Source organism: Passer domesticus, chromosome 23 (assembly GCF_036417665.1).
Source record: "Passer domesticus isolate bPasDom1 chromosome 23, bPasDom1.hap1, whole genome shotgun sequence".
NCBI classification, from domain to species: Eukaryota; Metazoa; Chordata; class Aves; order Passeriformes; family Passeridae; genus Passer; species Passer domesticus.
Genome location: NC_087496.1, coordinates 7,850,230 through 7,870,191, shown reverse-complemented (window position 1 = coordinate 7,870,191; position 19,962 = coordinate 7,850,230). Strand labels below are relative to the sequence as shown.

General features: G+C 54.9%; 4 protein-coding genes and 1 long non-coding RNA gene across 6 annotated transcripts in view; 3 read left to right on the top strand and 2 right to left on the bottom strand.

Moving 5' to 3' along the window:
* The window catches only part of BCL9L (BCL9 like), a 60,655-nt gene extending 49,064 nt beyond the window's left edge, over positions 1-11,591 (bottom strand). The window contains exon 1 of the mRNA XM_064398009.1: positions 11,409-11,591. The gene's annotated coding sequence lies outside the window, so the exon portion shown is untranslated. The remainder of the gene's footprint in view (positions 1-11,408) is intronic.
* LOC135285596 (uncharacterized) lies at positions 7,822-11,413 on the top strand. The gene is made up of 3 exons (XR_010350398.1): positions 7,822-7,925; positions 9,283-9,361; positions 9,486-11,413. It is a non-coding gene; the product is annotated as an uncharacterized LOC135285596 (long non-coding RNA).
* Positions 11,592-11,931: 340 nt separating the features above from the next.
* CENATAC (centrosomal AT-AC splicing factor) lies at positions 11,932-14,809 on the top strand. The gene is made up of 9 exons (XM_064397826.1): positions 11,932-12,255; positions 12,336-12,501; positions 12,575-12,637; positions 12,754-12,818; positions 12,927-13,032; positions 13,372-13,402; positions 13,752-13,832; positions 14,051-14,183; positions 14,618-14,809. The coding sequence occupies exons 1-9, from the start codon at positions 11,966-11,968 to the stop codon at positions 14,661-14,663; spliced, it is 981 nt and encodes a 326-aa protein (XP_064253896.1). The 5' UTR covers positions 11,932-11,965; the 3' UTR covers positions 14,664-14,809.
* Positions 14,810-15,240: 431 nt separating this feature from the next.
* On the bottom strand, positions 15,241-16,953 carry RPS25 (ribosomal protein S25). 2 transcript variants are annotated; one of them, XM_064397829.1, is made up of 5 exons: positions 16,814-16,953; positions 16,561-16,656; positions 16,016-16,199; positions 15,688-15,786; positions 15,241-15,448 (listed from the first exon to the last, which is right to left on the bottom strand). In XM_064397829.1, the coding sequence occupies exons 1-4, from the start codon at positions 16,814-16,816 to the stop codon at positions 15,692-15,694; spliced, it is 378 nt and encodes a 125-aa protein (XP_064253899.1). In that variant the 5' UTR covers positions 16,817-16,953; the 3' UTR covers positions 15,241-15,448; positions 15,688-15,691. The 2 variants fall into 2 exon arrangements, with proteins under 2 accessions (XP_064253899.1, XP_064253898.1); XM_064397828.1 differs by having other exon boundaries at positions 15,241-15,316.
* Positions 16,903-19,166, top strand: TRAPPC4 (trafficking protein particle complex subunit 4). Its single transcript, XM_064397827.1, has 5 exons — positions 16,903-17,113; positions 17,712-17,886; positions 17,952-18,055; positions 18,147-18,273; positions 18,692-19,166. Exons 1-5 carry the CDS (start codon positions 16,939-16,941, stop codon positions 18,768-18,770), a joined length of 660 nt encoding a protein of 219 aa, XP_064253897.1. The 5' UTR covers positions 16,903-16,938; the 3' UTR covers positions 18,771-19,166.
* Positions 19,167-19,962: the final 796 nt, after the last annotated feature.

The window sequence follows — 19,962 nt, the reverse complement described above, 5'->3', positions numbered from 1 at the left end:
TGCCGAGCAGCAAGCCGAGAAAAGGCTGAGGTTTACCGGCGCCGGAGCTGCTGCCCGCGCCAGGCGGCGGGGCCGGCAGAGCGCAGCGGGCGTTCTGCGGCGGGGCGCGAAGGGTTAAGGCGGCGGCCGGGGCGATGAGCGCGGGCAGCGGCGGGGCCGGCGGGCCGGGCGCGGGGACTCTTATCCTGATACGGCGCCCCGGCCGAGCGCGGCTCCGGCGGCGCCGAGCGCGGCTCCGGCCCCGCGGCCGCGGCGGCACAAAGCCCGCAGAGCCCCGGGGCTCGGCAGGCCCGCGGCATCTCCCTCCGCGGCACCCCGGAGGAGCCGCTCCGCTCGGGCCCGGACCCCGCTCTGCCGGGGCAGCGTCCCCGCAGGGACCCCCGGCCGGCACGCACCGCGCTCATCGCAGACGGGAAAGGCGGCGGGGATGTGCCCGGGGTGGGTGTTGGCAGCCGTGCCGGGCAGACACGCGTTCTGCAGGCACGCAGGAGCGGAGCGCGATGGGCGCCAGCCCCTGAGCCACTGCAGAACAAGCAATCTGTGCTGCTCACACCAGGGAAGAAGGAGATAGTCAAGGAAGGTGCAAGAACAGCTTTTGCTCTCACTGCTGCTACGGTCCTACAATGAGGCTGAACTAGGAACAGAGCAATTCCTCCCTCTGATTTATTTACTCGGTGCTTTATCTCCAGAGGACGCCTGGAAGCCTGGTCACTGCAAATGTGCAAGTCTGTGCCAACGACTTGCAGAGCAGAGATCAGGAGAGTTTTCAGAAAGGTCACAGGTCTGACACAAATCCAATTTTATACGTCTGTATTAGTATTTGGGGTCACTCAAAATCACCACTCTAAACTGGCTCATAACAGGGAAAGTCAGCGAGCTGCTGCCTTATGCCATCTGCCAGCATGACAAGGACTTGTTTTGGTGGTAGCTTGGACTAGTACTTGAGAGCCCCATTATTCCCACATACAATCTCTGTTCCTAAGACAGTCATGTGCATCTTGTTGTGTGCAATGCCTCAACCACACAAACCTCTAGCATGGGGAAGAACCTCTCCCAGAGCATCTCAGACCTGTTTTTCAGGGAAGCAGGGCGTATGCCCTGGCACAAAGGGCTAACACAGCCCGATTCACCTGCATCAACACTCAGCTGGCTGACTAGGCCCATGAACCTTGCACGTTCCAGCAGAGGTGAGCACCTGAGTGAAGCCACAGGCTCTGCCTGTGTGTTCAAGCTGTTTCCTAGGTTTTCACCCAGCCCTGTTTCATCTGCACCTCTGTCTCCCAAGACCTGTGTGTATTTACACGGGTCTGATGGTCCTACAAGGCCAAAAGTGCTGAGCACCTTGTCCAAATGCTGCGAGGACCCTACAGAATCTGGGACAAGGAAAAGGCCCTTCCTGTCCAGACCACCCCACCCCTGGGCAGCTGCTTATTACTGGCATTTCTGTTCAGCGTCCTCTCATACTCCAGGCACCCCCACCTTCTCTGACACCCTGCCTTTTGCAAGCATCCCTGTGCACTCGGAGGAACTCGGGGGCACACGGGCAGGGACCAGCGGGACCCTGCCCGGGGAAACACGGGACCCTCTCCGGTGACCGTGCCCGGGGGCACACGGGGGGCGCACGGGACCCTCTCCGGTGACCGTGCCCGGGGGCACACGGGGGGCACACGGGACCCTCCCCGGTGACCGTGCCCGGGGGCACACGGGGGGCACACGGGACCCTCCCCGGTGACCGTGCCCGGGGGCACACGGGGGGCACACGGGACCCTCCCCGGTGACCGTGCCCGGGGGCACACGGGGGGCACACGGGACCCTCTCCGGTGACCGTGCCCGGGGGCACACGGGGGGCACACGGGACCCTCTCCGGTGACCGTGCCCGGGGGCTGCGCGGAGCGGGCACCGGGGCCCGGTGGCGTCGCCTGGCGGGCGCGGGCGGCACTGCCCCGGCGGGCGCGGGGCTCTCGCTGCAGCCGCACTGTCCCTCTGTCCTGTGCCTGCTGCTCCCGCTGCCTCTGTCCCTCTTGCTCCCGCTGCCTCTGTCCTGTCCCTGCTGCTCCCGCTCCCTCTGTCCCTGCTGCTCCCGCTGCCTCTGTCCCTGCTGCTCCCGCTGCCTCTGTCCTGTCCCTCCCTGCCCCCAATGCCTCTGTCCCTCCTGCTCCCGCTGCCCCGAGGCAGCACTACAGCTGGCACAAGAAACGCCAGCAAACACGCTGCCTTGTTGCATTTCCCCCACTTCTCCCTGTGATGATGCAAAAGAGACGCAGCCATCTCCGAGGGCAGCGTGTGCACAGCAGAAGGGGGTGTTGTATTTAGTTACCACAGCTCCGGTGACAAATGCCGAATGGGGCTTTAACAGCCAGGTGTAGAAGCAAGGAAATGGATTTCCACATCACGCAATATTATCTTTGTCTCTCCAGTTAAGAATGACCATTTGGTTTCTTCTAGTATTTTGGAGCTGGTGCAGCATTCTGACAGGTCTTAGGTACTGGGGATGTCCTGAGGATCGATAGGGCTGCCCTGCTGTCCCCCACCAGGTCAAGCCAACCTGAAGTTTTCCCTGCTGGGATATTGCATCCAGGAGCTGCTGGCACCACCTGTGGCTCACTGTACCACTGGCCTTGCAGGAAAAAGGGTGGGTGGGCCCAGGAGGTCCCTTTACCTTTGGGAGCCTTCTCTTCTGAGTGGACCTCCTGGTGGCTGGAGATGCTGACCTGGGGTCTGTCCTCCTTTGTCCCTTACAGCACAATGCAAACCCACATTTGCATCATGCTGCTGAAGCATCCTCTCCCTGTCATGAAATATTCATGATCGCCTCCAAAAGGGGTCCAGCACAGCAAATCTGTGTGTCTCTCTGCAGACAGGCAATCTGTGCTGCAGAGTGTGGCCGTGGGCTTTGCTGTGAGGTCAGGCCAGATCCAGACAGCTGATCTCTGTCTTTGAGGAAATAAAACAGAGATGAAAAGACGTAGCAAAACCCCAGGAGGTGCTTTTGAGATTTAACCCTTTCCAGGCTGGAAGGCACTGACAGATAATCTGCAGCAAGCAGCCTGAGCAGCGCAGGAGAGACAGGTCTGCAGAGCTCCCCAAATGCTCAAGTTCTTTCTCAGGTTGAAAAGATTGCTCCTGACCATCAGAGACTGGCTCTGTTGGACATAGTGGAAGCTTCTAGCAGCTTCTCACAGAAGCCACCTCTGTGGTTTCCCCCCCCAAAAAAAAAAACCAGGCTGTGTTAAACCAACACAGAGATTTCCTGCCCGTTTCTGTGGGAAAGCTGGTGTGGTGGCTGCTGTGTGGTTGAGAGGCAGGCAAGAGATGCTGTTCCAGGCTTTTGACTGTCACCTTCTTGCTGTCTTTTGCTTTGTTCAGAAAACGTGTGCTTTGGCCTCACAGATTAAGAGCATGCACAGAAAGTTGCAATTACAGTGACATTTTATGTCATTTGTTCACTTCTTAGCTGCTTAAGTAATTCTGCCCTGGTGTTTTCCAGTACAGCACATTTACTTAAATTGAGCAAGAGGCTGCATTTGAAGGAGGAAAGGACAGTGGCACAGGGGAGGAGCAAGATTTCAGCAAGGGAGCCTCTGGAGGACTACTGCTATGGGATATAATCAAGACAAAACTGCTACACTTTTCTTGGACATGAATTGGAGTGGGAGGCATTTGTTACTGCCAATGCAGTTTTCTTCATCCCCAGTTCTTCCACACAAGGTTGAATCGTTAAGCGTTGACAGTGCATCTGTTAAGATTGGCTCTAGAAACCAAATGTTCTTGAAAATAAAAGAAGCATGTGCTTGCCCTTCGTCTTCCCAGCCACTCAGCCCCCAGCACCACGGAGAAAAGCCACATGGAGCAGCCCACATGCACACAGATGGGCTAAGACTGGCCATGTAAAGGGCTCCTCTCTGTGAAAGGTGCAGCAGGCTGAGGAACAAGAAGTTCCCTGAGGATGACATCAGTCTTTCTCCTACTGACAATATAAAGCTTCAAGTTAAAGTCCCACAGAAGGTCTCCAAGAAGAGCTCTTCCCAATGCTTAACTTCCCTCTCCCGGTTTGTGCTTTCTTTTCACAACTGCATTTCTGTGCTCGTGCTCAGAGCACAGTCAGCCTGCTTCCTCAGAAAGATGCTGCACCCAGCAGATAGCCCTGGCATCACCACAGATTACTGGGAGAGCACTTCCCAGGAAAGACAGGAGTATGATCTTCCTCCAAGATCACAAACTCTGCTAATCAAAGGAAGGAAAAAGAAATAGAAAGGCCAATGCAGCCTTCCCACTTGACTCCCTTTAATTAGTAACCATCTGGTTTTGAGAAGAGCTGTCAGCCAATGTAGAGCATTTGGCAAGCTTCCTCAGTGGCTGCTCTCCTAACATCAATTCTTCTTGGAAAGGCTTTAAGCCCCAAGATGCCAAAAGGAAATGAAAAACAAAAGAGAGGGCACAGGAGTGAAAAGGAAGAACAAGGATGCAGTATAGCCCAGGAGACAGAGCAAGACATTCCCCAGTTTCACTTCTAGATCAGGGAGCAAACTACAAACACTGCTGGCCACAGGGAAACATTCCACACAGCCAGCCACCTGGAAGAATCTGCAATACTACAAGCACCATTCTCAAGCGAGCAATTACAAACCCCTCAACATTTTCCAGGAGTCTCACTGCTCAACTCAGTGCTCTGTCCAAACTCCACCTCTAACAGGGACTTTCCATCTTCCAATTTTCCTTTCCTCACTTTAATTTCTTTGTCCCAGCTACTGTGCAATGGCACTGAGTATTTACGTGTGCTGCTCCAGCAGGGTGTTCATCCACTAGGAGAGGCATAGGCAATTTTACAAATCAAATTCATCATGCTTGGCACTTTCTCAAATTTTGCCCTGATCCTCCCTGATGCCACGCTCTGCTCGAATCAAGGGGTGCTGCTGCTCTCCACCCAGAAACCCATGGGTGCAAAGGGAGCACTCCACCTAGCTTTGGATGGCATCAGGAGGCACACTGACTGTTCTGCACAAGGCCCAGGATAATCTGACAGCACGAGGCCTTTTGGTCTTTGCAGGAAAACAGCCACCCAGGTAGCAAAGCTGGGCAGCAGGAGCTGGCTGCAGCATTTTGTGAGTGCTGCCTTCCTCATTAAGATGCAGCACATGGCTTTTAGATTACTCCTTCCTGACTCTAGGACATCATGTATGAGTCAGAGGCTTGCATACTTGCTTCCCCTGATCCCTGTGAGTCCCCAGCACATGGCAAACTATATTTTGAACAGTTCCCTTGTTCTTCTCACTTCTGCAAAGAAGCAGAATTATCCTCTTCTCTCTTAAATAGCACCACACACACACTGACCTCTACCTTCTTTCCTCACAGATGCATTCAAATTCTGCAGTGCCCTCTTGCAAGCAGGTGCATCACACTCACAGACCCCACACTCATTCCTACCCCACTTCCCACAAGGCATGTGCAGTAGTCAGCCCCTTTCCACAGACCCTGGTAGTGGGGTTCTGGCACAGCTGAAGGAGCAGAGGATCCCCCTGTTAAATACATTAGTGCCAAGGTACAAAGAGGGAAGATATTTCCAAATGCATTTCTGCAGGTCTCTCCCATGTGGCAAAAGAGTCAAAGACCCAAAGCTGTGAGGTGCTCTCTCTGTACCTGCCCTGTCAGAGGAGCAGAGCTGTAATTTCATAGCTTTCTGACTGGTAAGACAAAAGCAAACATAAAATTCCATATTGAAGCATCTGAAACCACCAGGGACCTGATTAACCATCTCACAAGTTTGCAGAGGGGGTTTCAGCTGCCCTGCTCTGCACAGAGCAGGGGGATGTCCTCACTTGCTGTCCCAGGACCTGCACTGGATTTGTGCTTGCCCAGAATTCCCACTGCTGATGGGGCAGCAGGAGCTCAGGAATGCTCTCACATGCACTTCTTGTCTGAGGGAGGTGCCTAGGCAGGCCAGAGAGAGGCATGGGTGACCAGACCTGGACCACCCCTTCCTGGCACTGCCAATTTACACCAAGGAACCAAATGCAAAAGGTTGTAGATACTGTTCCTCTTTTTCCCAGCCTTGGCTGGGGAAAACAAAGCTTTTCCTTGATGCTGTGTGCTCCATTCAAAGCCATGGGAGCCCCTGTACAAAACTTCTCTCTCATGCCTTTCTTCCTTGTTGATTAGCATTATGTGGAGTGCCCAACTGCCAATGCGACTTCAGGAAGAAATCCATCTATTTCTCCCCTTCAGCTCTTAATTAACATGTGGACTTTAATTACATTTCCAATTTTCATGACAAAATATGTCTCTGTCCTCCACTTGCCCCTCCCTGAGATCATTACAAGAGCTCTTAATAATGATCACCATCATCTGTCTACTCTGAGAGCAAGGCAGAGGGGCACCTGCTCCATGTTCCCCAGTTATCCTAGCCCACCTAGCCCAGGTCACTCAGTCCTGGCAGAGCCACCTGCCCTGGTCCTGTGCCCGTGGGAGGCAGGGAAGCAGGGCTAACGTGTTGGCACCATGCATTGCCAGGGCTGGATGGTGCCTGGAGGTTCTGGCTGCAGTGAAAGGCATCACAGTTCAAGGGTGGACACAGAGAAAAAGTCATTTTGGGGAGGAATTAGGGATTCTCTTGTTTTCAGAAGGAGGACTGGGCCACCCTCTTGCTGAAGCTATGTCCTCCCTCTCCACACAAGGCACAGCAAACACTGCCTGGGAGCTTTGCAGTAACTCTCAGCTGGCTCACAGATCTAGGCAGTAAAAAAAAAACAGGAAAACTTCCTAACAGACCTCCCAACTCTCATTGACTCAGCCACTAGAAAAACAATCACCTCAGTAAATCACAAAGCATCCATTTTCTGGCAAAAGTGAAAACTGAGGAGGAGTCAGTCTCTATCAGCCTTGATGGCAGCAGGCAAGAAGCAGACACAACGCACCCAAGCACGGACCTGGTGCAGTCAGGTGTTCCATAAACTCAGTGAAAGTAACTCAAACCACTGCCGCTCTCCTCACAAATCTGGGAACCTCATTCAGATGCAATCTGTCACAGTGGGGAGACTCAGTCATACACTACATCAGCCTTGTGTTTGCAAACTCAAATTTAAAATCAGCTCTCAGATTGTTTCATCTGAATGTGCAAAATTCACCAGGCTGCTGCTGGCTTCGTCCACTTACAGAGATCTGAAAAATGAGATTTTTCTGTAGTTGTTACTTCACCCCTCAGGCTTTCAGTGCTCCTTGATGACAATCTCTATCCCTCCCAGAAGCACACAGTAAAAGTGCATACCAAACGATGCAATGTTTGCAGACAGACAGAAGACAGAGAGCTGCCCATCTCTTCCATTGCTGAGTTCTGAAGAATTAGCAGTACCTCACAGAGCAGACATGACATCAGGGTCTGTGGACAGACACAGTAAGGGCAGCATCGAGCTGACCACAACACAAAAATGACCACAACACTAATGACTGTAATAGATACAGATACAGTCCACAAGGCAAAGGCTGCACAATCCAAACGTACAGCTAGGTGCATCATGCACAACTTGAACAGAAAGCAGAGCTCCCTGCAGAGCTCCACGCAAGGGCATGGAAGCTCCAAGCATGCCATGAGCACAGGCAGTGTGTCTGCTGCTTGCAGAAAACCTTATTCCTCCTCATAAGTGTGGCAGAAGGGAGACAATGTCCCTTTAAATGCGACTAAAGTGTTGTCAATGGATCTGCCATGGTAGAGGAGTTAATCCCCCCTCAGCCCCTCTCAGCCACTGTGATGGGATAATTAGATGCGAGGGCTCACCACAGATGATGCTCCAGTTGCTTAGCAACTAATGGTTTCCATAGAAACAGCAAAGCACAGCCTTCAGAGCAGCAAGTGAGCAGTGCAGCAGGGCAGGGAAAGATGCCTTAAACTCCTGCACTGATCCTCTCCTCCAGAATCATTCAGAGGCCTAGAGGTATTAGGGGAATGAGAAGGGGGTGCCTTAAAGATACAATATCCCTGTTTCAAGCAGCAGTGTTAAGAGAATGGTTTTTATCAGACTAAACCCTCACTGATGCAGTCCTTCTCCCAGTGACTCAACTAGCAGGAGGAGCAGGGTTCCACCACAGAGGTTTGAGCCCCAGCATGTGGGTCACAACATCCTGCTGTAAGCAGCTGAGCATGATTCCAGCATCAATTCTTGCACCCGGGGTCTGAGAGGGAAACCCACAAAAACACACACACAAATAGATTTGCGTTTTCAGTACTGTCACAAAAGCAGCCTTACACAGGCATCCAGCCTGGCCCTGAGCCAGCAGGCAAAGGAGGTTTCCTCTAGATTTTGCAGCTTCACAACACATCCAAAAGTGACTATAAAGCGTGGAGACCTTCACCAGAATAAACAGAGGTCAGATTAATTAACCTTTACTCAGAACTATCATCTGGTACTTCCTTCAACACGACCAATTCCTGCTGCTTTATTATCCTGCTGCTCCCTGCACTGAGTCAGCACACCACAGCTTCTGAGCATCGCAGCACGACCTGCGGCACCTGCACCCAACACCATGCATGTGCTGTGCAGCTGCACTGCTGCAAGGCACGATCCTGTCGTCTTGCAAGCCGAGCAGAGACAAGCTCTGCTTGTGCTCTGCTGAGAGAGCTCTGGGACACTGAGGTTCAGTATCACACAGTCTGCACCAGGCCAGGATGGGCTGCGTCGCTGCCTGCTTGCAAATGCCAGCCCCGTGTGTTAAAGCTTTGCAAACCCCTGCAGTCCTGATGGCACAGAAGGGAGTAAAGCAAGTCACAGGGCACAAACAAGCCCTGCTTTCCTCCCCTCCCCTGCAGCCTCACCCTTATGATGATCCCTCTCAGAGAGGGCAAGCAGCTGTGCCTGGGGCACTGCTGAGGCACCCAAACTCCCTGCTTCCCTCCTCCTTGCCTGGCAGGAGACTGGCAGCATGCACGCCACTCCGCCGTGTGCCATCTCATCTTGGCAATGAGATGGAGACCAGGGCAGAGCCCTCAGTCCCCAGGGCAGCCAGAGGATGGACCCACGTGCTGCTGGAGACAGGCAGCCAGGCTGGGCTCTGGAGCCCTGCCTGCTTTAGTCAAAGCCACCTAATCCCAGGCACTGTGGCTCCTTCCCCTGTCCCTGCAGCGTTGCCTCAGCCTGCCCACGAGCCTGGGGATGCCCCTGGAGGGTGGAACATCCAATCCATCCCTCTGGCCCGTTCAGCCACAGCTCTCCTTGCTGGAGCCCTGTCCTGATCCACCCAGCGCTTCAGGAAGGTACAGAGAGGAGTCACTAAAAAACTTGTGGGCCATTTCAGACTCTGTCCCCTATGGCTTTCAAAGTGGGAAATCAAAGGGGAATGATGTGCTTTGTTCCACGGGGGAGCGGCAGGAAAGGTGAGCAGAAACGAGCCTGGCGGAACCGGTCGCTTCAGTCTCTGCCAGCTCACCTTTGAAGTGGTTTTAAAAATCAGGGAGGAGGGGCAGATACGAGTTCAGCTCTTTTACTGCAACTTCACAGAATTGGAAGACGTGGAGGGTAAGAGGCCACCTTTTCCCCACCAGAAAATAGTGTACCCTTTCAGAGAGGAGAGAATACAGCTAATAAAACAGGCTGTGGTGCTCATCAAGCACACCTGTGGTGTTCTTGCGTCCTGAGGAGGCTGTGAGCAGCCACAGCATCCACCTGTGGCACAACCAGAGACACTTCAGGCACCGGCAGGAATGACTGGGCACCCTGACAGAGCCTGGGGCCTGGGCCAGAGGAGCAAGCATCTCTCAGCACCACGGCCTCTCTGTGCCTCACGTTCCCTGTCCCTGAGCCCGCCCCTGTGTCCCCTCTGCCTCTCTTTCACAGAAGGAGGGCTCAGGACTCCAAACCCCAGCGCGTGCAGGCCCTGGGAGCTCTGCCTGCATCACACAGCACCAGCTGCTTACTGCAGCACAAGGAGCTGAAGCAATGCCAGCAGAGCAGGAGTGGCCTGGTGGGATGGGAAGCCAGGCACCCTCTGCACTAGGAAGAGGGGAAAAGGACCACTTACTTAACTGGAAATTAATCTCTGTTCTACTGCAGGGGGAATAAATTATATAAACCCCACAGCTGCTTGGCATGGCCAGTATCCTCCAGTGTCCCCACCACATCCACTGAGCTTGCTTCAGAACAAATGCCATTGGCTGGGCAAGGCCCAAACAAGAGAGGAGACCCTTGATGCTCTCATGTTGCCAGAGAAGCAGATGTGGCTCTGTACACGCTCCCAGCTTCCAGGGGCTGAGGAATGCCAGAGCCACCAGACTCCTGTAACAACTCTGAACTGGAAGCTACAGAGCTGCACTCTAGGGGTGCCCTTTCCAAAGAGGCTGCAGGTGGGGTGAATGCAGCCACTGCCTGCCCAGTGCCAGCTCACACGGCCTCTGCAGGCCAAGCCACAGCTCCCGGTGCTGCTGCTGCACTGCCAGGCTGCTCTTCTCAGGGCAGCTCCTGGCAAGCAGCACAGAGAGCTGCGTCCTCCCCTGGACACCTCCACAATGTTCCTGTCTTTGATTTACACTGGTGTCTTTCAAAAGCCATGCCTGGCTGAAAAACCAGCAAGCCAACAGACTTCACCTGCAAGCAAGGACTCACTGCTGCAGGGCTTCTTCTGCCCCACCAAAATACCCACAGTGCTGTGAGATCATGACACACCTGTGCTCAGCCTAGAGCCCTTGAGGGAGGCAATTTCTGAAGAACCAGAGTCGGGTGGGTAGGTGAGGTGTCCCTGTGAAGGTGCTTGTAGATAGTCACGGGCTCAGTGGGTTTTGTGCCCCAGCTGATGCCTGCACAGCCGTGGGAGGGTTTGACTCCAGCAAGGAAGGGAAAAGAAACTCGTGGTGCGACAGGTGAAGTGATTTGTGGTAAATTATTAAACGAGAATAGCCAGCTGGTGTGCAGCACGTGCCAAGGCTAAACACCAAACTCCAGCCTCAGGAAGGGAAAAGGGCCTTGACTGGGGCCTGCACAGAGGTTTTCAGGAAAGCACCCAAAGTAGGTCCTGCTTGTACCTGAGGGTGGTAGCAGGGACACCAGCTCAACTCATGACTGAACTTTGTCACACAAGGCGGAAAAACCGTGTGACTGTAGCCTTTCACGTCTAGCAAAAGCAAAATCACGCTGATTGATATTTGTGGATTGCCTAACAAGGGCTAAGCAAACCTTGGTACAGTACAAACTGCCACACTATTGAGGAGGCAAAACTGAGCATCCTGGATTCTCTGAGAAGAAGATTTTCTTTTCAAGAAAAGCTTGCTCAGGTGTTTGACTTATTTTTCAACATCTCATCTCAAAAGACCCAAAGGATGAGAATAGTGACTGCAGGAACACTTGGCCCCAAGCCCAGCAGAGCAAACCTGCTGTGGGAAAAAGCACCTTTACCTTTTCTTCCACCATAAAGAAAAAAACCCCAAATACCTTGAAGCCAAGCCTTTGATGCACGGGTCACAGGATTCACCCTCATGCTGACATCCTCCCAACACCACGGCACTAACATCATGGCACAGTCTTTTCCAGCAGTGGCCAAAAGCCGCCTCCTTCTGTTTGTCTCCTCGCTCAGACGAGCAACAACTCCCTGATGCACTGCTCCACCACAGCACGGCCTCCATCCTCCTAAAAAATGCTCAAGAGATGCAGAATTTCAAATGCAATTAGGGGAGGGGCCTGGCGGGGCGGGGCCTGGGGGCGGGGCCTGACTGGGCAGGGCCAGGCAGGGCGGAGCCTGGTGGGGCGGGGCCGGGCGGGGCGGGGCCAGGCGGGGCGGGGCCAGGCTGGGCGGGGCTTGACGGGGCGGGGCCTGGTGGGGCGGGGCCTGGCGGGGCGGGGCCAGGCTGGGCGGGGCCAGGCAGGGCGGAGCCTGGCGGGGCGGGGCCGGGTGGGGCGGGGCCTGGCGGGGCGGGGCCTGGCGGGGCGGGGCCGCCGGCAGCGCGAGGCCCCGCGCTCCGCCCCGCGCCTGCGCCGTGCTGCCCGGCGCCATGGCGGTGCCGTACTGCGCGCTGTGCCGCCGCAGCGCCTTCACGGGCCGGCGGCACCGCTACAGCGCGGGCCACCGCCGGCGGCTGCGGGAGGTGCTGGCCCAGCTGCAGGAGGCCACGGAGGCGGCGCGGGCGGCCGTGGCCGACGGGGCCGCGGCCGTGCGGCGCTACGAGCCGGCGGAGCACGACGGGCGCGTGTGGTGCCCGTGCTGCGGGCGCGGCGTGCGGCGGGACGGGCGGCGCGGCGGGCTGGCGCTGCCGCACGCCGGGCTGCTGCGGCACCTGGCCGGGTGCGGGCACGGCGGGCACGGCGGGGCGGGATGGGCGCGCGGGCCGCGCGGGCGGCGCTGACGGCTCACGGTGTCCGCAGGCCCGAGCACCGCCGGGAGACGGCGCGGTTCTGGCGGGAGCACCGCGCGGAGGCGGCGCTGCGGGAGCGGTGCCTGGTGCCCGCCGAGGAGTACGAGCGGTTCGCGCGGGCTCTGGAGCAGGCGCTGGCCGAGCACCAGCGGCGGGAGGAGGAGCGCATCCTGCAGGTACCCGCGGCCGCCTCCCCGCTCCGGTACCGGCACCGGCACCGGCGGGCCCGCCTCACGCTCTGTCCCGCAGATGGCGGCCGACATCCGGGAGGCCGAGCGCCGGCAGCGGGAGACCGTGCAAGCCGCGCTGCAGGTCGGTGAGCCGTATCCTGCCCTGCGGGGAGCGGGCACCCGGGAGGGGCCGGGGCGGCTGGGTGGGGCTGTGCTCAGCGCCAGAAATATTGCTCCTGTTTCCTGAATTACACCCAGCTTCAGCCCGAGCCAGAGCTTTGTGCAGGACCTTCTGTCTGCAGGCTCCCCGCAGGACCTGAACGGTGAGCACCACTTTCTTCATGCGTACACGCTCAAAGCAACACTGTCATTACCAGGGTCTTGCAAAGCTTCTGCATGCACTACAGTAAATGCTGGCCTCTTTATTTCAGGGACAGCCCTTGTGGTGCAGAACAGCCTGGCCCGAGCGGAATGCAGACAGGAGCTGATTTAGCCTGGACTGAATCAGGCAGGGTTCTCACCTTCATTGGCCACCAGGTAGGGGCGACTGGCTAGCAAATGTGACTTCAGTTTCACTGCAGGTCACCTACAGCACACGTCACAAAGCACAACAAGGGGTGGTCTCCATCACAAAAAGAAACACTTTGTGGATTTGGGCGAGCAGCTAGCCCAGTTTCAGTTTAACTTTCATTATGCAAACATTCTTTAATATGCCATGGGGAAAAAATAACCAAACTCTTTTAAAGAACAGAAGAGCTTTCCTCTGCCTTTTTCTAATAGAAGTTGATTCTGGAAGGGAATGAAGACAATGCTCTTCTGCTCAGAGATACTCCTAGACATAAGATTCTCATAAGTATTTTATGTTCCTGTTAACAGGAAACAGAAGGGAAAGGAAATGTCCACACAGGTAAGTGTACCTGCATCATGACTCACCAGGCTGCTGCCTCATGGCTTGCAAATGTCACAGGGAAAACTAAAAGCAGTTTTGAAGCAGTTGCAGCATAACCAGGAGGTGGCCACTCTTGGCAATATCTGACATACTAGAGAAGAAAACACCAGCATAGTAAAAACTATTGATGCTGCTGCTGTGGGGAGTGCATGATCTGGGGTGTGATCTGCCATGGCCAGCTCCTTTTCCTCAGAACACCCAGAGTTCACTTGGCAGCATGAGCAGCAGACAGGGGGAGGAGGGGGCACTTTTATTCTGTCACAGTTTAGGGTAACTGCAGTGGCTAAGTATTCCCTGTGACTTCTAGGAGCAAAACCTCCGTGGCTAACAGAGGAAGAAGATGGAAGTAAAGAAATTGGACCTTCCTATGAGGAATTTCTCAAACACAGTGAGCAGCTTGCACATCTTTTAGTTAACTTTACAGTCACTTGAACATGCTAGAGAACCAAAAGCAATTTGAAAAACTTTTGCTGAAAAAATATTTGGGCTTTTCAGCATCCTGGTCTAGGGGAAAGTATCCCCATCCGTGTACAGGGGGTTGCAGCAAAGGGATCCTTAAGCTCCCTTCCAACCCAAACCACTCCACAATTCTGGGTTTTTTTTCAGAGGAGAAGCAGAAGCTGAAAAAGCTGCCAGTGGAACGTGTTGGTGCCAACTTTGACCACGCCTCTCAGACTAGTGACAGCTGGCTCCCTTCCTTTGGGCGTGTTTGGAACCACGGCAGGAGGTGGCAGTCCCGGTGAGCTGCAGATGGATCTGAGGGGACAGTGGGGCTCTGTCCATGCAAGCCATTCATGGAGCAGGCTCTGAGGCAGCAGCAAGCATAACCAGACATGCTGCCATACAGTTACACCACACAGTGCTCAATGCAGGCAGGGTATTGTTCTTGTCCTGGAGCAGCACCAGGAAGCATGCTCGTGGCTGTAAAGGCTGCACACGTGAAGGCATCTGCCTTGTTTTGCTTGGCTCACCTTTCAGACCCACATACTGTCCCACTGGCACCTTTTACTGTGCCAGAACTCTCTGTCAGCTAGCTGGAGCTACCCCTCACTGAGGTAACAAAAATACCGGGGGAGCTCCCGTGCTGGAACACTCTGCACAGCACTGTGTCTTCTTCAAGGAGTGTTCACTGTCTAAAGGCTACTGCAGTCTGACTGCTATGCTCTCTTTCAGGCATCAGTTTAGAACTGAATCAGGGGAAAAGAAGAAAAAAAGATGATGAGATGAGGAACGCCAGACACCCACTCTGCTCTGGAAAGGCCGACTGTAGCTAGCTGCAGTTTTGTTGCCTTAAGAGCGTTCATCTGAGCATCACCTCTAAAGCCACACAAAGTCAGGTCCTGCCAGCAAGGACAGGCTCCTGTGGATGCCACATCTTCCCCGTCAGAAAGCCTACTCTGTACAGCAAGCAGTGCCAGTGGCCTGTGCTGACATGGCACATCCCACTGAAGCAAGAATTTTTGGAGAAATAAACTTTTTTTTTTTAAATGCCTCTGTTTTTAAACCAACTGAAACTCATTTCAAATGCAGGGCCCATCCTGCAGGCAACTAATGCCAGATGTTTGATAATTTAATTCAAACTTATATTGCTTTCCTTCATTTTAACATTTATCCTTTATATTGTCTAACATCACTGGCTGCTGTAGGTGATGCAGAAGTTTCAACTTCCCTTTCAGCAACACGTTTGTAACACTGATAAAGACAAAGACTGGCTGGTACAGTACAACAGCCACAACCTCCACCAGAATCCATAATAAATAATGCATCAGTAATGAAACATACACACTGCTGAAAAATCAAGAAAAATTATAATCAATAATTTTATTGTGTGCATCTACATATGACACATTGTTGACGAAGTCACTGAAGAACCTGCAAAGCAAGAAGTCCCCAGTCAGAAAACCAGGTAAAAGCAGGCTGGCACAAAGCAAACAGTTTGGCAGTTTTATCCCAGCAGGAACACTCGGCCATGGTGCCATGTGGGAGAAGGGAGGACAAGTGCCCCTGCAGCCCACAGAGAGGGGAACAAATGATGCTTTCCCCATCCAGTGAGCACAGGGACAAAACCAGAAACTGCTCTTCAATTCTGGAGAGCTGATGTTCCCAGTAATGTTCCCCCAGGAAGTTGCTTGGGATGTGAGCAGAACACTCTCGAGTGTCTGGAAGAACAGCCCACCACAGCCCTGAGGAGCTGCCCATTAGCTCCTGACAGCAGAGCTCAGCTCGTGAGCACCCAGCCTCACCTCCCTAGGCGTCCTCCCCTGCTGCAGGCGCATCTCCACCTTTCGTGTTCCGGGTGTAAATCACCTGGGCTCGGTGCTTGGACACCAGTTTGATCAACCCTATGAAAAAACAAAATTACATCAGTGGGCATGTACTGACGGATGCCAGGGATGCTGGGGTCCCTCCTCCATACTTTGGAGCACTTCTTAAATGCAAGTTAAAGCAGTGGCTCTCCAAAAACAATTTAGTCATGGGGCAGTTCAGATGCTGCAGGGAAGCTGCTGGGCAAGCAAGGAAAACCAAGCAGCCAATTCAAGCAGCTTTCTGTTTTTTTTCCTGAGTGCTCACCTTTGCTGAGGAGCTCCTGGAGGGCAGCCCGAGCCAGGGAGCCTCGAATCTTCAGCCTTTCTGAGACAACTGCAGGTGTGATGAGCTTGTAGTTGGGCACTTCTTTGCACAGTTTGTCGTAAGTGGCCTTGTCAAACAGGACAAGGTTGTTCAACTTGTCCCTCACTTTTCCTTTGGACCACTTCTACTTGCAAAGAGAGAAAAAACAACACCCCTCTAAGCCACTTTGTAAGCAAGAACAAAAGATGCAACTAAACGATGCCCCACGAACTGCACTATCAAACGTTTCCGTATCACATCCCAAACTAAAGGCCTAGTGAGATGCACAAAATCGCCTCTGTAAATGAACGTGCCGCGGATAATACCTGCAGTATCTAAAAATAAGAGGACTAAAGGACCCTGCTACTCAGGTTTAACACTGCAGTGCACAAGTGGCTGGCAGATTAAGAGCTCTTTTAACAGAGCCCGCCCCGCTGCCGGGCCCGGCCACGCCGCCGCGGCGCCAGGCCCGGGCCCGCCCGAGCCCCCGGCCCGCCGGCTCCCACCTTCTTCTTGGCTTTGCCGCCGGACTTGTTGACCGGGTCCTTGTCCTTCTTGGCGGACTTGCCCGCATCCTTCTTCTTCTTGTCGTCTTTGGGCGGCTGCGAGAGGGCGAGAAGGATGGGGGGTGAGCGGCGAGGCCCGGCCGCGGCGCCCCGGGCGCCTCGCAGCGCTTCCCGCCGCGCTCCGGGAGCCGCCAGCGCCTCTCGGGGGGCCCGGCCCCGCTCGCCGCCCGCCCCCCGGCCCGGCCGCGCTCACCATGGTGCGGCCGCAGCCTGCTCCGCAAGATGTCGGCGAGAAAGGAAGAGCGCGGCGTGGGGCGGGGGCGGGCCCGGGCCCGGCGCGTCACTGCCGGGGCGGCGCGGCCGGGGCGGCGCTGCGCCATGGCCATCTTCAGCGTCTACGTGGTCAACAAGGCCGGCGGCCTCATCTACCAGCTGGACCACTACGCGCCGCGCTCCGACACCGAGAAGACGTTCAGCTTCCCGCTCGACCTCGTCCTGCGCCCGCACGATGAGCGCGTCGTCGTGGCCTTCGGGCAGCGGGACGGCATCCGCGGTGAGGCGGGTGGGAAGGGCCGGGCGAGGCCGGGCTCATGGGCGGGCGGAGGGACGGGCTGAGTGACCGACTGAGGGGCTGACCGGCCGACTGAGGGACTGAGTGACCGACTGAGGGACTGAGTGACCGACTGAGGGGCTGACTGGCCGATTGAGGGACTGACCGGCCGACTGAGGGACTGACCGGCCGACTGAGGGACTGACCGGCCGACTGAGGGGCTGACCGGCCGACTGAGGGACTGAGTGACCGACTGAGGGACTGACCGGCCGACTGAGGGACTGACCGACCGACTGAGGGGCTGACCGGCCGACTGAGGGACTGACTGACCGACTGAGGGACTGACCGGCCGACTGAGGGACTGACCGGCCGACTGAGGGACTGACTGACCGACTGAGGGACTGAGTGACCGACTGAGGGACTGAGTGACCGACTGAGGGGCTGACTGGCCGATTGAGGGACTGACCGGCCGACTGAGGGACTGACCGGCCGACTGAGGGACTGAGTGACCGACTGAGGGACTGACCGGCCGACTGAGGGACTGACCGGCCGACTGAGGGGCTGACTGGCACTAACTGCCTGGCTGGCGCTGTCCCCGCAGTGGGTCACGCCGTGCTCGCCATCAACGGCGCCGAGGTGAACGGCCGCTTCACGGCGGACGGCAAGGACGTGCTGGAGTTCCTGGGGAACCCCGCCAACTACCCGGTGTCCATCCGCTTCGGCCGCCACCGGCTCTCCTCCAACGAGAAGCTGATGCTGGCCTCCATGTTCCACTCGTGAGTGGCGGGGCCGGGGTGGGCCGGGGAGGCGCGGGCAGGGCGCTCAGGGCCTGTCCCCGCAGGCTGTTCGCCATCGGGTCGCAGCTGTCACCTGAAGTCGGGAGCTCCGGGATCGAGATGCTGGAGACCGACACGTTCAAGCTGCACTGCTTCCAGACGCTGACAGGTACCACGGGGCCCTAGGCACCGGCACCGCTCTGCTTCCTCAGGGCTGTCTGTGCTCGGCCTTCCTTATGCCTCTGGTGTTTTGGCTCCAGGGATCAAATTCATAGTTCTTGCTGACCCAAGGCAGACGGGGATAGACGCTCTTCTCCGCAAAATCTATGAGATTTACTCAGACTTCGCTCTGAAGAATCCTTTCTACTCCCTGGAGATGCCAATAAGGTAAGGGAAAACCCACTTTTAGTAACCTGGGTGCAACCCCTCATGGCTTTCTGCCTGTACAGTAGCAAATGCAGACAGTCATTAAGTAGCAAAACTGGCTGAGGGAAGGGGAAGGAAGCACACTGCTGCAGAGAGGACACAGCCCTGAGCTCTTTCCAGTGCTGGCTCTGCTGGGGAAATGGGAGGTGCTCCTCCTTGGCACAAACCCTGCTGTCCTGCTATATATTCAGGCCTATACAAGATGCTTTAATCTTAACTAAGCACCAAGTCAGACCTTGACAAGCAGTCATGTTGCTGTGTCGTAACTTCCTGAATCTCTCCTTGAAGGATGCAGAGCCAAGGGATGTGGAGATCCTTTGTTAGCTTTGTTAACTCACTTCCATAGGTAGAAGTCATCCCTTTTGCTTTTCTATTTCAGGTGCGAGTTGTTTGATCAGAACTTGAAGCTTGCTCTGGAGGTGGCAGAGAAAGCTGGACCCTTCGGCCCTGGATCATAGAGAAAGCCCTGCCTTTTGCAGAGATTCATTCCTCTGAAGAGTGGGGCCTCTCTCGTCCCGGGCTGGCCTCTCACAAAGCTCCCCTCTCCACAGCAGAGACTGCACATCCCCAAAACATGCTTCAGTATCTCCCAAAACATCAGTTTATCCCCTTTGTTGCAAAACTTACCTTAAAGAGATTCCTTAGCACCGTTTACATTGGGCCCCAGGGCCTTATTTTGCTGTTGCAGCTCTGCTGCACTTGGGTGAAGAAGGTGCAGGACTGTGGCTTTACCACAGTCAGTGCTTTTCTTTCCTGTCATAAATGTACATATTTATTTTTCCTGTATAGCTCGAACTTATGGTCTTGTAGAGGGTTTCTGTGTGAAAGTAATAAGTGTTTACTGATGAGACAAATGGCTGTTTGCTTTCTGTTGGTGGGGACATTGGCACCTCAAGAGGATATGTGGATTTGGCTGGTTTTGCTTGCACCACTCTCCATAAGACAACCAGGGCCCTTGTGACACTGCTCCATTTTTATTTCAGATATAGAAGAAGATCGTGTAATTAAGTACAAAATGTAATTCACTTTCATTTACTTAATTAAGGCTAGCTAACTACTCTTGCAACCAAGGTACTCAGCAAAGTACCTGCGTGCAGGTTCTTTATGAGCTGAACTTGCCTTTTTCAGGATCCTAAGACAGTAAATCCTTTTGGGGAAAAATAAGAGTATTCAACAAATTCCTGGTTAAATACCTGAGTGTACTTACTGCAGGGTGCTGTGCCTGAGGCTGACTCAGTGGCATCCCAAGCCCCTGCCTGCAGCCATGAGGGACACAGCTCTTGACCAAAGCTATCCCAGTCTTCACACCCTGTACTGAAAAAGTACAAGCCAGTACCAGAAATGTGGGTTATCAAGAAACCCAGCTGCAGAAATCGTGGGTTGGTGGTGGCTGCTGTTGCAATTCCTGCTGCTGGGATAGTTCTCCTGGCTGATTTGCAGAGCACTGGCTAGGAGCTGCCTTGGCAGCAGCTGCCTGCCTTGCAAATCATTAACACTGCACACAGACATCACGCTGGGGGGATCAGTTCACCTCCAAGGAGCTTCTCTGAGCGCTGTGAATTCCCTGGAAACGTGCCTGTCTCTAAATGCTGTGGAGAGCCCTGCCACAGCTCATCCACAGCCTTGTCCCTCCTTCACTCCTGGAAACTA

Bases quoted from the DNA above. Each gene is read 5' to 3' on its own strand.
- CENATAC (XM_064397826.1), top strand. From the start codon at position 11,966: ATGGCGGTGCCGTACTGCGCGCTGTGCCGCCGCAGCGCCTTCACGGGC. The intron at 13,833-14,050 runs GTGAGCAGCTTG...GTTTTTTTTCAG, and splicing joins TGAGGAATTTCTCAAACACA to AGGAGAAGCAGAAGCTGAAA. The intron at 14,184-14,617 runs GTGAGCTGCAGA...GCTCTCTTTCAG, and splicing joins GGCAGGAGGTGGCAGTCCCG to GCATCAGTTTAGAACTGAAT.
- RPS25 (XM_064397829.1), bottom strand. The intron at 16,200-16,560 runs GTGGGAGCCGGC...CTTTGCAAGTAG, and splicing joins GCGGCAAAGCCAAGAAGAAG to AAGTGGTCCAAAGGAAAAGT. The intron at 15,787-16,015 runs GTGAGCACTCAG...GTTTTTTCATAG, and splicing joins CCAGGAGCTCCTCAGCAAAG to GGTTGATCAAACTGGTGTCC.
- TRAPPC4 (XM_064397827.1), top strand. From the start codon at position 16,939: ATGGCCATCTTCAGCGTCTACGTGGTCAACAAGGCCGGCGGCCTCATC. The intron at 18,056-18,146 runs GTACCACGGGGC...TTTTGGCTCCAG, and splicing joins CTGCTTCCAGACGCTGACAG to GGATCAAATTCATAGTTCTT. The intron at 18,274-18,691 runs GTAAGGGAAAAC...TTTCTATTTCAG, and splicing joins TCCCTGGAGATGCCAATAAG to GTGCGAGTTGTTTGATCAGA.